Source organism: Metarhizium robertsii (genome assembly GCF_000187425.2).
Source record: "Metarhizium robertsii ARSEF 23 chromosome Unknown MAA_Scf_2, whole genome shotgun sequence".
NCBI lineage: Eukaryota > Fungi > Ascomycota > Sordariomycetes > Hypocreales > Clavicipitaceae > Metarhizium > Metarhizium robertsii.
The window spans coordinates 3,036,863-3,052,195 of NW_011942160.1; the positions used below are offsets into that span (position 1 = coordinate 3,036,863).

Here is a 15,333-nt window from a genome sequence, read left to right on the forward strand (position 1 = left end):
AAAACAAAACCCGAAATGCAAGATATCCAAACATGGCATGTAATGAATATGGCGTGAAATAAAGAACAACATGATTAAGAGGTATCCCCGCATAAATGAATGCAAACCCACTTCCATATGCTGGATTTTGTCATAAAACTTCGTTAAATGTGATATATGCTGAATATCGTACCGTATGCCCCTCCCTTCAGAAGCATTGTCGCCCAAGGGCAACGGCCGTCTGTGGAGTCCATCCGAAAAAAAAAATGAACCACTCGCGTCATTGAGGATTATATTCCCATGGCGCCGGCTAGTCGATTACGGCCCGGCGGTAACTGGATCTCTTCGTCGTCAGAACTGTCCGCCAGCTCTGCTCCAGCATGATCCAGCATCCGCTCAATATCCTCGTCTCGCAGAGTCTTTCGGGCAGTGCCGTTGCCGAGACCGAGACCGCTGGGCAATGACAGTGTGGTTCTGTGTCGGCTCGCTAGACTCGTAGCCTGCCGTTTTGGCGTGGATCTGTTGTGGGCGGCATAATGCTGTTGCTGTGGCGAGTCAAGGTCCATAGGAGAGTGTGGCGGAGGCACGCCGGGTGACTTGTCAAATCCCACCTTCTTGGCTGAAGAGGGAGGCCGGCTTCCCGGCAAACCACGTCGAGGTCCAGACGGAAGAGCATGCCGTTCACCAACGCTCCTCGGAGGGGCGCTTGACTGTGGACCAGGCGAGCCCGATGGCGAAAAAGTGTGTTTTAAGCTGGCCGAGTTTCCAGGACTGCTCATAAACAAAAGCGTCTCAATGGCATCTTGCTCCCTGACGTTCTTATGGTGCGGTGAGTACATGTTGGCATCCAAATGACTGTGCGATCTTCTGATTCCGTTGCTGATGGGCGTGGTCTGCGCAGATGCATTGGCGGATGCTGAATGCGAGTGAGACAGCATAGTGGGTGTATATCGAGGGTTAGAATTCCGTCGTGGGTTCGACCTCGGAGCAGGCATCGAGGAAGATGGCTGGATAGACGCTGGCGGAGCCAAGGTTGGCTTATCGGAGTTCGCAGATGGCGGAGAATTCGATTTGCCCTTATAGTTCATCGATTCGTAGGTGAACTGCGGGTGAGAAGGCGTGACTGTCGAAGGCAAGCGCGGGCTCGCAGACGATCCCTTCCTTCCATGTACAGTGGATGTGCTCGAGGCTGGTGATGTGGCCTGGGAGGCCAGACTTTCAACCTCGTCCAGATTTCTAGCCTGCCATCCATTGTTCACCTTGACCATGGCGTAGGACAGTCTTGTCCGCAACTCTGCAGAAAGCTGTACCAAATCAGCATCGGCGCTCAGGCAGCAGGACAGCTTTCCCTTCGGACTCATACATACCTCACCTATCGTACTTCCGGCTGTCGAGGCAACGCTGACAGTACTAGTAGTCCGGGAATGTCCTTTTACCGGACTCATGCTTCCTTTACGATCTTTGACCTCGCCGTCAGCCATCCTCTTTCTCGGAAGCCCGGCGGCATCTAGCCCCAGCCTATCTTGCACAGCAGCAATAGCAGATAGTTGGTGCAGCTGGCTATCTTGACTAGATACACCCGTCGTCACTTCCGGGCCAACATTGGCATATCTGTTTTTCAACATGGCGGTTACCTCTGCAACCGGAGGACGTTCCACGCCACTACCCGAATCGCTTCCAGGGGGTGTGGCAACCTGGTCTGTTGCAGAGGACGCGTTGGAAGTCTGCGAATCAGTAATGGACTGGGTTTGGCTCTGGGACGAATTGGTGCCACTGTCGTGCCCTGAAGGTGCCAATTGATCTTGCCCGTGGACAGACTGGGAAGCTGGGTAAGGATCAATATCCATAGCGCTAACCACCGCCAGGATATTCTTCTGGGCGGTTTACCAGTTCGTGATCACGGTTGGGGTGAAATTCAAGCAAAGCTATGGAAAGCCGCGCGTGCCTGTCTATATCTTGTGTTTCAACAAGAATCTCGATGTCTCGAGGCGACTATTCGTATTGAGAGGGGTCTCGGGCGTTGTATTGCCGTGGACAATGCAGTACAACGCTTCCAGCTCTGTCAAGGACGTTGCCGCGCGTGTTGCAGATGATGACACGACGGCGAGTCGCGAACAATGGCTGCTGGTCTCTTGTTTCCCTGTGGGAAGCGCGACAAGAGCTTTGATTCGCAGTCACGCGACAGGTCCAGCGAAGAACGGGCGAGTAGCGATCAAATGAGTGTCGGGGGCGATAGACGGATCAAATCGCGGCGTTGCTGGCTCTCGCGAAGGCGAAGGTGACTGCGGTCTTTGGAGTGGAAAGTGGGAGCCTGCGACAAAGCGTGGCCGCCGTACGCCTCCTGTTGAGCACTGAGGCCTGCTGACTCTTCAATGTGGTTACGCGGTCCGGTCGCGACGGATGCGGGAGGACGACGATTCGCTGTGGCGCCGCGTTGGAGGTCCATGCAGTCCCGCGCATGTGGGCGCAGCGCCCGAACAGGACATGAGCGTCTGGAGGAGACGCAATATTGATGCAAGTACCGTTTAGAGGTACATGCATGTGTACTCCGTACTCTGCCCGCGCAATCTAGAGCCCAGGCACCTGTACAAGACCCCGTACAAGGCAGGACTTAGATTCCCAGAGCTCCCGATGTCCCAGACTCCAATACGTCTTTGTACTTTAAGTACTAAGTAGACTTGCCTAGAACTCTGACTAAGATTTGACGCGTTGGCAACCAGACAAGTATTAAGTGACTCGTCCTTGTAGTCGCTGACGGGTACTCGGTATGAACTACTAGTACTTAAGTCTAAGTATAACGTACCTCGAAGTACGTAGTCTGGTCTTCTGTGCGCCGCCACAAGACCCACTGAAGATGGCTTGTACCATTGATCACTGGGTAAAGTATTGATCAGATGGCACCAGACTCGCCACCTAAAGTGTCAAGTCAAGTCAAGATTGAATCCAGACTAGATTGATGTCTTGTTCCCGCTGGTGCCCGTACTCGATCAAGTTACAGGGCTCTTGCCGTGAAAACTTGGCATTGAAGGCCACTCTGGATGTCCTTAGATTCGGTAAGCCCTAACTAACATTTGAAATCCTTTGTGATTCTCAAAACGTGCCTGGTGAATCGTCAGGTGCCTCAATCTGCTCGTGCGTGCATCAACCTAAATAAGTACGGAGTACTCCGCAGCCATTCGCTGATGGCGTGCTAGTAGGGAAGCAAACATTGGAACAGCGACAAAAAAAAAATTTAGAAAAAGCCTGATGGCTGAGAAAGGTTAGTCGCCCAAAACAAAAATCCACAGGCTCGTGTTGGCTCGCTTCCACGCGAGTAATTGGCCAACCTTGAAGGTTATCTTTGGTGCGCTCTTCCGAGTCGTTCGACGGTAACATTTGCACGCCGGATATGAATTGGTCCATCGGGACAAATGAACATGGATGTGTGCTGCAGAAGATTTTGCACTGCAACCTTGTTGTGTTTCCCGCCGCATCTGCGTGCTTCTGTACCAGGACGGTAGTGGACTTGACGGAGTCCTTGTAACATTGAACCCATTAGCCATGCAGGCCAGTCCCCATGTCCACAGGCTTCCGCTCTGCATGGTCGTTCATGTGAGGGAAATATCGAAATCCAACTGATGGCTTTGTACATACAAATATGTACTGTGGCCACGCACGGAAAGGTGACCATGTGATCCTTTGGCTACTAGGTATTCATCTTTGAGGGCATGTCCCAAGCTGGGCGCTCAGACCAGCTTAAATTTATCGAGAAACGCGTGATCACGTGTCTCGAGGTAATGCAGTCTACGCCGGAAGGACATGGGTTCCCTGGCTTGAGGACGGTGCACAACACAACACAATATTATTTTCTCACCAAAATCATCGACAGCAACATCAAGACGCACTTGAGCTCGTCTTCAATGGCGGTGGTCCCACTTGCCAGCCCACCAATTCAACTCATTGGCGTCCTTCATATTTACCGTATGTATACATACGTAAAACGTGGCTCTATCTATCCATTGGACCACTAACCACAAGCTGGCTCGTCCCCTCCGTCCTTGTAACCATATGCGCCGCCATCTAGAATGACATCTTCGTTGTCATCAAGATCGTCTTGTACCCTTCGCCAGCCCTTCTTGCGCTCTTCCCGGCTCCTGGCTGCCCCAAAATCCTTGTCCTTGCCCTTCACCTCAAAAACAGGTCTCATAAGTGAGCCCAACAACGGGTTTCCGCTAAAGGCTCCTCCATTTGTACGATTTTGTCCCCCAGTATTCCCAGACGTCTCTCCCAATACCCCTTCATCGGGCTCGCTATCAAAGTCTTCATCCGGGGTTACTGGTCTCTCAACCGCAGCCATCTTCCGTACTACTCTGCCTCCGACTAGGTCAATGCTAATGACTTGCCGGCGTTTGTTATAATCGGGTTGGGCGTTCCATTCCATTTCTCTCAACAGCTTTTGTTGGCGTTTCAACTCTTTGGCTCGCTCTTCTGGGCTAGCCCACATGCTACCAGTGCCATTCATTGCTCCCGTGACGTCGAAATCTGCGGCTTCATCCCGAACCGTCGTTCGTTTGGCATTTTGCGCTTGGAAGTTGAGTAGCTTGTCGCGGTGTTGTCGAGCCTTGACGGCTGCTTCGGACAGTGAACTACCAGCGCCGGAAGCCGAGTCGTCACGCGTCTGTGTGAATGGCGCCGGTTTTTTCGATACCTCAGCTCGTCTATGAGCCGATGCATTGACTGCCATCTTTTCCCTTCCACGTTCATCCTTGAGCTCTCTCACCATCGCCTGAACCTCGTCTGCGCTCAGCAACGGCGAGCCACAGAATGTGCATGGTCCTAATCCCTCCTTCATGCAAATCACCTTGCCGCAAGACAAGCAATTTGGTGCTGCGCCTTGGAGGGGGTGTCGAGTCGCCACGCAGTTGCAAGCCTTTCGTTTTCCATTCTCAAGCGTAGGATTTGTCGTGATTTCCAGAGCTCGAATGGCTGCATCTAGATCCGCAAGGGCAGTAGATTGGCCTGCCATTGGTGTCCCGCCTGCTATTGACACCTTGGTCGTGTTTCCTGATGCTGGCTTCGGTGTCGACGTCCTTGATCCCGGGTTTGACTTGGCCTTGACCTTTGGAGGCCCATCTGATATCAGGTACCCTGCCGAAGAGGCATGTTGTTTAGCTTGAGCTTGGACCGGTGGTGTAGCTGATCTAGATGCGTGATTGCTGCTCGGTGCACTGGCACGTTGCGGTATGTATTCAAAGTCTAGGTCCTTCTTGTATGCTTTGCTTGATGGTCCGGCATACTCGTCAACCCTTCTGGCTTCTGGTACGTGTATCGCAGGCTTCTTCTTCCTTTGGAAACGCTTTGCCTTGGGCACAGCATCAGCTGAATCCGAGTTTAAAGCTGTATCTTCTGTTTCTAGTGACGGAGCCCGCGCCCCAGAAGGGTCTTTTCGGTGTGAGTTGAATGATGCAATAAAATCTACGGCAAGGGGTGAGTCTCCTAGCAAGTTGTTGAAGTGCGTGGCCACCTCTGCCTTGGAAAGCGTCGAGGCATATTGCAAGACCTGCTGAAGTTCTTCCTCGGGAAGAGGAAGCAGCTGCGAGAGTTGCGAGAGAGACATTGCAGCAAAGTCGTTGGATAGTCGCTGCGTTTTGGTGAGTGTCGAGGTCGATGTTGCAATTTGAACATCTGTTTGTGAGCTAGCTCAATCGAGGAGGCAGCTTGGAATTGCGGATGTCCGTTTTGATTGATGAGTGGCCTACCCTAGGGCTGTGAGTCAGACCGACTTGATTTGGCTCCTTGATTGCTTTGATATTGCTACTGTGGGATGGCAGCACCATTCTCGATCATATTTCATTATTACTTCCTCCCATAACGCATGTGAGGGCTTCTTATCTGCAATCTCAAGCATCCAACCCATAGTTTCTAGAACGGCAAATAAAGTTTGCCTGAAGGTGGAATGGGCTTTTGACAAGCGACTGCTAGAACCTCCCGATGCTTGGAGTGTTGATACGTACGACCGTAAGGCATCAGTGCGCTCCATGCACCTCCAAGCTGTGTTCTCAATGTATACCGATGAGTTCCAGCAACTTAGTCTGATTCTATGCAGGCTCACAAAATCAAGATCAGTGTGATGTCACACGCACGGAACGTTGCTCCCTACGTGTACATCCACGCACCTTTTCCTCGCTCAACCACAAACCATCCTCTCAGCTGGTCACCTATCGCCTCATCTAAAACCTCTCAGAATTAATTTGTCGGATACAACCCCGGATCCAGCACTTCAATTGCACTTTGTTCATCCTCGCACAAGCTTTCCACTTGACACATGATCGCCTTTCACCCGAAAAACCCCGAGCTATACCCGATTGGGACCAGGCGCACCCTTGTTCCTGTCCCCATGGCTCCGATGGCCACTTTTCCTCACCTCCGACCTATTTTTCCCCCCCGTCGTCCTCGCAACGGAAACCACCTTGGCCACTTTCATCCCCATTGCCTTTCTTTTGCATCTACACAACCTCTCATCGATACCTGATTCAATTCACTATGTTGGCTTCCAGAATCCAGCGCAGGGCTTTCTCCGCCTCTGCCCGCAACGTGAGTCTTGGCCCCCAATTGCCCCGGCCGCGGTGACAACCTTCGTCGTCGGCTAACATGCATTTCGGTAATAGCTCTCCAAGGTTGCCGTCCTCGGTGCTGCCGGTGGCATTGGCCAGCCTCTTTCTCTGCTCCTCAAGCAGAACCCCAAGGTTACTGAGCTTGCCCTGTACGATATCCGCGGCGGACCCGGTATGTTGAACCTTTTGTCGTGAACGAGGCAGCTCGCAAGCAAACTGCGAGCTCTATGCGTCAATTTCCCTGTGCAACCCATCTCCGTTCTTCCCGGCAGTTATGGAAGAGGACTTGCCTAGCTAACGTGACTGCTCGACAGGTGTCGCTGCCGACCTTTCCCATATCAACACCAAGTCTACCGTCAAGGGATATGAGCCCACCGCTGCTGGCCTCGCCGAGTGCGTCAAGGGCTCCGACATCGTCCTCATCCCCGCTGGTGTCCCCCGTAAGCCCGGCATGACCCGTGACGATCTCTTCAACACCAACGCCTCCATTGTCCGCGATCTCGCCAAGGCTGTTGCTGAGTCTGCTCCCAATGCCAAGCTCCTCGTCATTGCGAACCCCGTCAACTCGACCGTTCCTATCTGCGCCGAGGTCTTCAAGGCCCGCGGTGTCTACAACCCCAAGACCCTTTTCGGTGTCACCACTCTGGATGTTGTCCGTGCCAGCCGCTTCGTCTCTGAGATCAAGGGAACTGACCCCAAGGACGAGAACATCACTGTCATTGGCGGTCACTCTGGTGTCACTATCGTCCCTCTCTTCAGCCAGAGCAACCACCCCGACCTGAGCTCCAACGCTGACCTCGTCAAGCGTGTCCAGTTCGGTGGTGACGAGGTCGTCAAGGCCAAGGATGGCGCTGGTTCTGCCACCCTCTCCATGGCCATGGCTGGTGCTCGCATGGCCGACTCTCTTCTCCGTGCTGCTGCTGGCGAGAAGGGTGTCATTGAGCCCACTTTCGTCGACTCACCCCTCTACAAGGACCAGGGCATTGACTTCTTCTCCAGCAAGGTTGAGCTGGGCCCCGATGGTGTTAAGCAGATCCTGCCCGTTGGCGAGATCGACGCCGCTGAGGAGAAGCTTGTCGAAGCTTGCCTGGGCGACCTCAAGAAGAACATCGAGAAGGGTGTCACTTTCGTTGCTCAGAACCCTGGAAAATAAATGCGGCCCATGAGCTACATGCCTGCTCTTCCACCTCTGCCGGATCTTGATGACATGTAACGGGAAAGTCGCCAATTTCCCATCTGATGCCAAAACGGACTAGTGGGCTGGATTGGGAAGTGTGACAAATGTACAAAAGTGATGAATAGGGGGTATCATGAGAGCGTGACTTGCCATTAATGTCTGTCTGATGCGAGGATTGGTAAAAAAATGGGACAATATTTCTGCATGTTTCGCGACTGCTATAGAATATTTAATTGAGTCCTTGTACCATAGTAAATTGCCTGTCAAAAGCTCATTGTGAAGTTAGATGGCATGTTAATCGGACGTAAAAGAGTAGGGAAAGTGAATTGATAAAATAATTAATCATCATCTACCAAAGTCTATAGTGTCTTGAATATGTTACATGATTTCCCTGCTCCACATCATGACAGCACACCTAGTCCAGTCCATTCCCTCCCCGGTCTATCCATACGCCTCTCTTGTATAAATCCTGTCTAGAGTTCCCCATGACAGTAATACAAAGTATACACACTAAATTCAGCAACACTTTTATCATCCATGCTACTGAGCACGACGCCCAGCTCTCCACTCCTCCAACTTCCTCCTCCTCTCGGCAACTTGTCTCTCGAACTCAGCCACCTTCTCCATCCTCTTGGCCTCCTCGTCAGCTGCCTTCTTCTCCGCCTCAATCTTCTTACGGGCATTCTCGCGCTCGAGCTGCTCGGGTCGACGCTCAGCGATATCACGAGCGTGGTAGTCGCTGAACCCGGCCTTGAGACCCTTCTCAATGACGAAGCAAACGACGTAATCGAGCGCCATGACGACAGCCATTTTGATCTTGAATTCTTCAGTAAACTTGACGAGTTTCATTTGCTCATTGATTTCGGGCATCAGTTCCAGGGCGCAGACGAAGGCCAGACCTGATACGCCGAGGATGCCGTAGAACATGGCTTTGTTCTCGGAGAGGGATTCGCGGAAGGGGCGGCCTTGGTAGTTGATTGCAAAGGTGGACACTTGCTGGATAAGTTGGAGGAGGTAGATGGCGGAGTTGAGAAGGGATGGCTCAAATTCTGCTTCGAGATCGACAATACCGGAGCGTCTTTATGTTTGTTAATTATGGTTGAACAGTTATAGTGTAAACTGGGGGGGAGGTAGTGAGAAAACTTACGGCTCAATCTTCTCGCATAGTCGGGCAATATAGATTAGCGTTACGATGTGGATGGCGAATTGTCCAAGGATAGAACCAATGATGTAAATGTTGAAAATGTTGGGCTGAGGTCTTTCCTTGCTCAGACCTTCGACGACCTTGGCGCGGGAAATACTGAGGAAGCAGACAGACATGAGCATACCACTGATTGTGTACTGAGTATCACCGAACTTGATTCCCTCGAGGTACAGGACGGAGAGGGAGTAGGCGCTAATCAGACAGTTGAGGGCAAGAATCTTGTACATCTGAATGGTGGCAACGAGAGTGCACCGGCCTTGGCGGATGATGTTGGGAATGGCAATGACGTCTCTGAGCTTAGAAGTGAAAGGAGCAGCGACAGATGCATCACCAAGCTTAAGAGTGGGTGGTTCGTCATCACCTATCTCCGCTTCAAGCATGCCAGACGCAAGCTTGTCAGCAAATCCAGCGGCCTTCTTCTGAACTTCGGCCTGTCGAGCATCTTGAGCATTGGCCAAGCTTTGTGCCCCAGGCGAGACAATGGTTTCGATAGGATGACCCTGTGCCCTGATGTAGTCTTCGATAGGCATATTCTTGTTCTTAGCCTCACGCTCAGCCGCCTTCATGTAGTTGGGGTTGCTGGGACCAGGAGGATATAGGTGGGCAATCATGACAGGAACAGGCGGGGCTGGCTGGTTGAAACGCTTCATTAAATCACACTGCTTCTGGTAGACTTCCTTCATTTTGGTGTTTCTCGAGTGTTCAGCAATGCGAGTCAAGTCCTCCTTGGTACCGTTGAGGAGGGCAACGCCAATGTGTGCCTGTTTGAGAGCACCGACATCGTTCGTGCCATCACCAGCCATGAGAGTGTAATAACCCATGTCCTTGAGCCCAAGAAGAATGTCTTCCTTTTGCTTAGGGGAGACTCGGGCATAAACCCAAGTATGGCGGAGCAATGAGTTCCAGCCGGCTTCGTCCTTGAACTGAGCCAAGGCATATCCGGTGACGCAAAGATCCTTTGTCTTGAGAATTTCAGCGTCAATGGGCTTGGTTGCATCCACAGGAATGCTGATCTTGTCATCAACGCTCTTCCAGACCAATTTCTTTCCGTCAACATTGTCCTCAGGTGCATCCAGTATCAAGACATCTCGATCAACAATTTCGACCTCGCGAGCAACATGGACGGCAGTCAAGGGGTTGTCTCCAGTGATCATGACAACTCGGTGGCTACTCTCATTGAGCATCTGGACGGCCTCCTTGGCGTCCTCCTTTAATGGACAGTGTAACACTAAAAAGCCGGCAAAAGTAAGATCAGCCTCTACCTTTTCACGCTTTAAGTCGTTGATTTTGCTAGAACCGAGCTCAGAATCCACTGTGAGTTGTTTGTAGGCCAAGGCCAGAACGCGAGATCCCTTGCGAGTGAAGTACTTGTAGGTCTCCTCGTAGTCGGCGGGCACGTTCACCAGCATTTTCATGATAGTCTCGGGAGCACCCTTGACACCAACGAAAGTACCCTTCACCTTCTTGCCGGTCCGGGAGATCCCATTTACCATGGCAACTGAGCTCTGACGTTTGAGAGCCGAGGAGAACTGGAAGCGACGCTTGATCTGTACGGTTCCCTGGGCACCACTATACTTGTTCTTGCTAGCCAAGATGTCGTTACGACCAAGACCCCAGTCAAGGGACGTCAGGGTAGCTTTCTCCATGGGATCACCAACAATATCGCCCTCGTCAAGCTTGACAAGAGCATGGGCAGTGGCGAGGACGAGCTGAGTCTCAACACTGGCCTCGGTCACACGCACCATGGTGGAGTGAGCTCCGTCGGCTTCCTTTGTATCAACAATATTTGAGTCGGCCAGGCCAAGTCCAGCAATGCCTTCGACAACCAAATCTTCGCCGGTGAGGGTACCGGTCTTGTCGAAGCAAGCAACGTCAATACGGCCACCATAGGGAATTCGGAAGGGCTCGGTACAGAAAATAGCCAACTTGGAAAGTGCGGCCAGACTGGTATTGACCGCAAGACTGAGCTCCATGGGCAATTCCGGGGGAACGACACTGGTGACAATCAAGATGCAGTCGAGCAGAAGTTTGGATCGTTTGCGGTCTTTGCGGACACCCTCGTCCCAAACATACCAAGAGGCGGCGATTGCGAAAATTAAGAGAAACAAGATGAATAGAAGGGCCTCAAAGTTATTGGCCGAAACGCGTTCGGTGGAATAAATCATGGTGCGAACAAGACTGCCCTGAGAGGTCTCGAATCCAGTCTTGGTAACAATAGCCATGGCGCCGTTGTTAGGAGGAGTTGGAACGTGAGACGATAGTTTTGGCTTCTCTTGCTCGGGGTTGCCGTGAGTAACTTGAAGAACCTTGGTGCCACCCCAAAGGAAGGCGTTCTTGTCTAGTCCTTCAGGATCCAGCACAGCGTCAGACGGACGCAGCTGGATAGAGTCCTTGAGGAGAGGAGTGCTTTCTCCAGAAAGCATAGCCTCGTTAACGATGGCTGTTCCTTCAACCAAAAGCATGTCACAAGCTACACCACTGTCCTCTTTGGTTCGGTCGACAGAGACGAGGTCGCCGGGCAAAAGAGCGTCTGTCTGAATCTCGGTCCATTTTCCAAGACGGAACACCCAGATGTCATAGGGTTTGATGCTCATACCACGGAACTCGTTGAGAGTGCGCTGACGCTGCCAAACGACGGTGCTTTCGAAAGCCACAAGCATGAACAGCGTGAAGAGTGAGTAGTACCAATATTCATCGAGCAACCAAAGACCGACGCAGAAGATCTGGAAAACGAAGAATGGAGCAACGGCGTGCTCCTTGAAGAGCTCGGTAAAGGTGGGAACGGGAATGTCGAAGGTGTTGGTACCGTAGTGCTGTTCGACTCGGGTGAGTTCAGACTGCTTCTCAAGACCTCTGAAGGACTGGAAGTGGCCGATGGTTGGCTTGGGCTCGGAGTCGATGTCATATTGGAGCGTAGAGAAGGACTTGGTTTCGGCGTTGTAGAGGAAACGGCGCTTCTGAAACAGGAACGAGGTAATGAGCTTGCCACCAACCTATTATGATATATGTTAGATAGTTGCCAAGAGGACCTTGGTGTGCTTAGGCCTGGGAAGGAGCGGGCAAAGAGAAGAGTGGACATACCTTGTCGCGAACAAGTTTGCAAATCTCGCCAGAGCCTGCGTTGGCAATGGGCAGAACCTTGATTAGCTGGGCGTCTTCAACAGTGTCGACCCTGGTAGCCTTGAAGCGAGCCTCCAAGGCAACACTCCAGTGGGTGCTAAGCCAGACAAGCGACTGTAGAGTGATGATGGTGCCACACCAAACGAAAGTCCATTCCGGCGCACCAATGTATTCCTCGTACAGATCAGGAGTCAGGTAGTATCGCAAGAAGATGGGCCAGATGATGGCAAAGGGCCAGACGTAGGTGTGGAAGTGAAAGGACAGCGGGCGCAGCAGCTCGGCCTGCTTGATCTGAGGGCTGTCGATCAGCGGCGGCATGATGAAGATATCAACGACGTCGATGCGTCGCAATCTCGGACGAACCGGGGAGGAGGGGTGAAGGAGAGGATTTCAAGACCCAATCAGACCAAAGACGGGGGATGACGAATTATGAAAGGAACGAAGAAAGAAGAAACACAAGGTAGCAGCAGCCAAAATTAGAACGGAGAGCAGGCCACGCTACCACAATTATAACCACGAGGGCGGCTGGAAGGGGAGGGGAGGAGAATGGAAGAAGCGATTCGCAGGGAATGGGAATCGGAGTACGGAATTGTCGATGCTCCAACAGTCATGTCGCGATCTGTCAAGTACCTTGGTACTTTTCGCAGGGCCCCATCGCGTGGCGTGGCGTGGCATCGCAGAGATTGGCAGAGACGTCAACTGGTCTGGTGCCTGGTGAACCGGACCGGCGAGGCGCGTCTGGTCTGGTGCTGCCAGGCCTTTTTCAGCCTGGAACTCCAGCGTGTACAGCGTGAATTGCTCCGGGTGTACAGCACTGAGCATGGGCGTACATGGGTGACTACGGCGTAGTTGGCCGACGACGGCCAGCGAGCAAGCCAATCACTGTGCGGCACCAGACTCGATTAACTTTGACTCCAGATGTCAATGGTCAACTCGACTTCACACCAACCAGGCTCAAACGCGATGCGCCACAAGCAACAATGAGCAGGATATTCTCTTTTCATCATGGGTATCGTACAACTACACAAGACCTTCTAGAATTCTAAATGTCGGCAGCAACGCCTTCTCTATATGCTCGTCTCATATTTGCTGCGTCTTCTAATTCGCTCACCAAAAACCCAGAAGCACCACGGAATTGGAGCCATGGCTACGGTAATAAACCCAAGCAAGCTTGTTGCCCACCCCACGCCGAGGGCCTTGTACATTTGCAAAGCAAACAATGGAAATGCAGTACTGAGAAGATACCGACTCATCATCATGGCACCAGAAGCCGACGCCGCGTACATTGGGCCGTACGCATCGAGCATAAACATGGTGGCGCTGGCGTAAATCAGCAGGGAGCTCAGCATCACACAACTCTGGAAAATGATGGGCACTATCCAGTGGACCTTGTACTGAGCCGTCCACGCCGATATGAACAAGCCAGTCGGTAAGAGGAGACTGCCAATCATGGCGCCGATGAGCCGGTGTTCCGAAGGCAAGGGTTCTTCCACGCCGTCGTCGTTCGGAGGATGACTTTCTCGCCACTGAGCCAAGCGCTTCTGGTAGTATTTCAAATCAATGAGAACCAGGGGTGCCGAAGCAACAAGCGTGCCAACCATCAGACCCAGGTACGACAGTGATTCACCCGTTTTGCTGAATCCGTAGTACTCTCGGAAGATCCACGGCACAGCAATAACGAATGTGTACAGCAATCCGTACAGGAAGCCGTTGTACAGACTAATCAGCGTTACAATGGGTTCCGTGAACAGCATATGCAGCGGCCGCTGGATCAGCACCGTGGCAAAGTACCGGAAAGCTCGACCAGGCGACGTCCTCTGCGAGGAGGTATCCAGCCCAAGGCGGATGGCACGTCTTCTCAAAATCACCCTCTTGTACGTCTCTGGCGTAAAACACACGGGGATATAAAAGCCGACAGCCATGAACACAGCCGTCCATTGCGTCCATTGCCACCCGCCAGCCTGGACGATGAACCCGCCCACAAACGGACCCAATGCAGCTCCAAAGGACGGCATGGTGTAGTATATACTCAGACTTACGCCTCGCAGCTTTCCAGATGCAGAGTCTAGAATCGTGGCCGGTGCATTGTTAATAAGCGACGAGGAGAACATGCCTGCAAAGAAGCGGCAAGCGATGAGGCTGGTTAAGGTCGTGCTGAATCCTGACCCGACCATGAAGGCAGCAAAGATGGGGCCGGCGACGAGGAACACGGCCTTCCGGCCGTATGTCTCAGACAACGGAGCGCCGACTAGGGGGCCAAATGCCAGGCCGAGATTGTACATGGACAGCGGGACAACGGCCAATTCGCGGCTACAGTTGAATTTGGATGCGACGTCGTCTTGGGCCGGCGCATACATGGATCCGGCGACGGTGGCAACGGTTGCGAGGCCCGTGACGGCGACGGTGCTGAAGAGGCGGATGGACAGTGGGAAGTTGCGTGGGTTGTCAGGGTCATCCGGGCCGGTCCAGTCAAAGGCCGCGTTCATGGTGCGAATGGCCCGGCGGACCTGGATATTGGTGTAGGGCTCATCTTCAGCCTCACCCTCGGTGTCTTCCGGCTGCGGTTGCCGTGGTTGTTCCTGGTGTTGTCGTGTGCTGCTGAACGACCATGTTTGAGAAGTCACCTGTGTCATTTCCGGTTGTGCACGGCGCCGCCCGAATGACGACGCCGCCGGTGGAGGGTGCTCCATGGTAAAGAGGAGGAAGAAGAAGAAGCGACGCAACGGTTTCTTTGTTGCGGCGATTTGCAGTTCGCTTCTCCCAAGATTCTGCAGAACATGGCAGTCGTCGGGATTTTAAAAAGACAACTCACAAAAGGCGGAGAGATTCCATCCAACACCGGCACAGAGTCGGCGTGGCCCGTGACCGTCCGAGCTTCCCAGAGGGGAGCGGGCCGGACGTCAGCCCGAGGGCGTTCGTTCCCCAGGTTTCCATATTTTCTGCTGTCAATTGGCACGCAACCGTGGGCAGGGTGAGGCGGCGGAGAAATCCGGGTCGCCGCTGGGCATAGTTGGTTGGTTAGCCAGGTAGTCGACCAGTTGAAGCAACCAATCGTGGCTAGGGACAGCCAACGTCTTACGCCGTGCTTAGCGATGACTGTGTTGCGACGTCGCTGGTAAAGAGGCACTATGACCTGCAGCGGCAATTGCTTCCAATCATGATTGTCCTTGTTACCCGTTTCTCGCCTTTGTGTCGGCCTGGGTTTTCCGGTTGCTGGGAGAGTTGCCTGCCGCGTTCCAATGTGGAACCACGGACGACAT

At 52.8% G+C, this 15,333-nt stretch overlaps 5 protein-coding genes across 5 annotated transcripts; 1 reads left to right on the plus strand and 4 right to left on the minus strand.

Moving 5' to 3' along the window:
- Positions 1-269: 269 nt before the first annotated feature.
- MAA_05539 (cyclin-dependent kinase) lies at positions 270-1,826 on the minus strand (the record flags this gene model as incomplete). Its single annotated transcript, XM_007823537.1, has 1 exon — positions 270-1,826. One exon carries the CDS (start codon positions 1,824-1,826, stop codon positions 270-272), a length of 1,557 nt encoding a protein of 518 aa, XP_007821728.1.
- A 2,159-nt stretch (positions 1,827-3,985) lies between these two features.
- On the minus strand, positions 3,986-5,575 carry MAA_05538 (C2HC5 finger protein; the record flags this gene model as incomplete). The annotated part of the gene is made up of 1 exon (XM_007823536.1): positions 3,986-5,575. The coding sequence occupies one exon, from the start codon at positions 5,573-5,575 to the stop codon at positions 3,986-3,988; it is 1,590 nt and encodes a 529-aa protein (XP_007821727.1).
- A 926-nt stretch (positions 5,576-6,501) lies between these two features.
- Positions 6,502-7,725, plus strand: MAA_05537 (Malate dehydrogenase, type 1; the record flags this gene model as incomplete). Its single annotated transcript, XM_007823535.1, has 3 exons — positions 6,502-6,552; positions 6,627-6,744; positions 6,887-7,725. The coding sequence occupies 3 exons, from the start codon at positions 6,502-6,504 to the stop codon at positions 7,723-7,725; spliced, it is 1,008 nt and encodes a 335-aa protein (XP_007821726.1).
- A 564-nt stretch (positions 7,726-8,289) lies between these two features.
- On the minus strand, positions 8,290-12,391 carry MAA_05536 (cation pump, Ca2+ pump; the record flags this gene model as incomplete). Its single annotated transcript, XM_007823534.1, has 3 exons — positions 8,290-8,827; positions 8,897-11,946; positions 12,035-12,391. 3 exons carry the CDS (start codon positions 12,389-12,391, stop codon positions 8,290-8,292), a joined length of 3,945 nt encoding a protein of 1,314 aa, XP_007821725.1.
- Positions 12,392-13,140: 749 nt separating this feature from the next.
- MAA_05535 (Major facilitator superfamily domain protein) lies at positions 13,141-14,763 on the minus strand (the record flags this gene model as incomplete). The annotated part of the gene is made up of 1 exon (XM_007823533.1): positions 13,141-14,763. The coding sequence occupies one exon, from the start codon at positions 14,761-14,763 to the stop codon at positions 13,141-13,143; it is 1,623 nt and encodes a 540-aa protein (XP_007821724.1).
- Between the last annotated feature and the right edge of the window lie 570 nt (positions 14,764-15,333).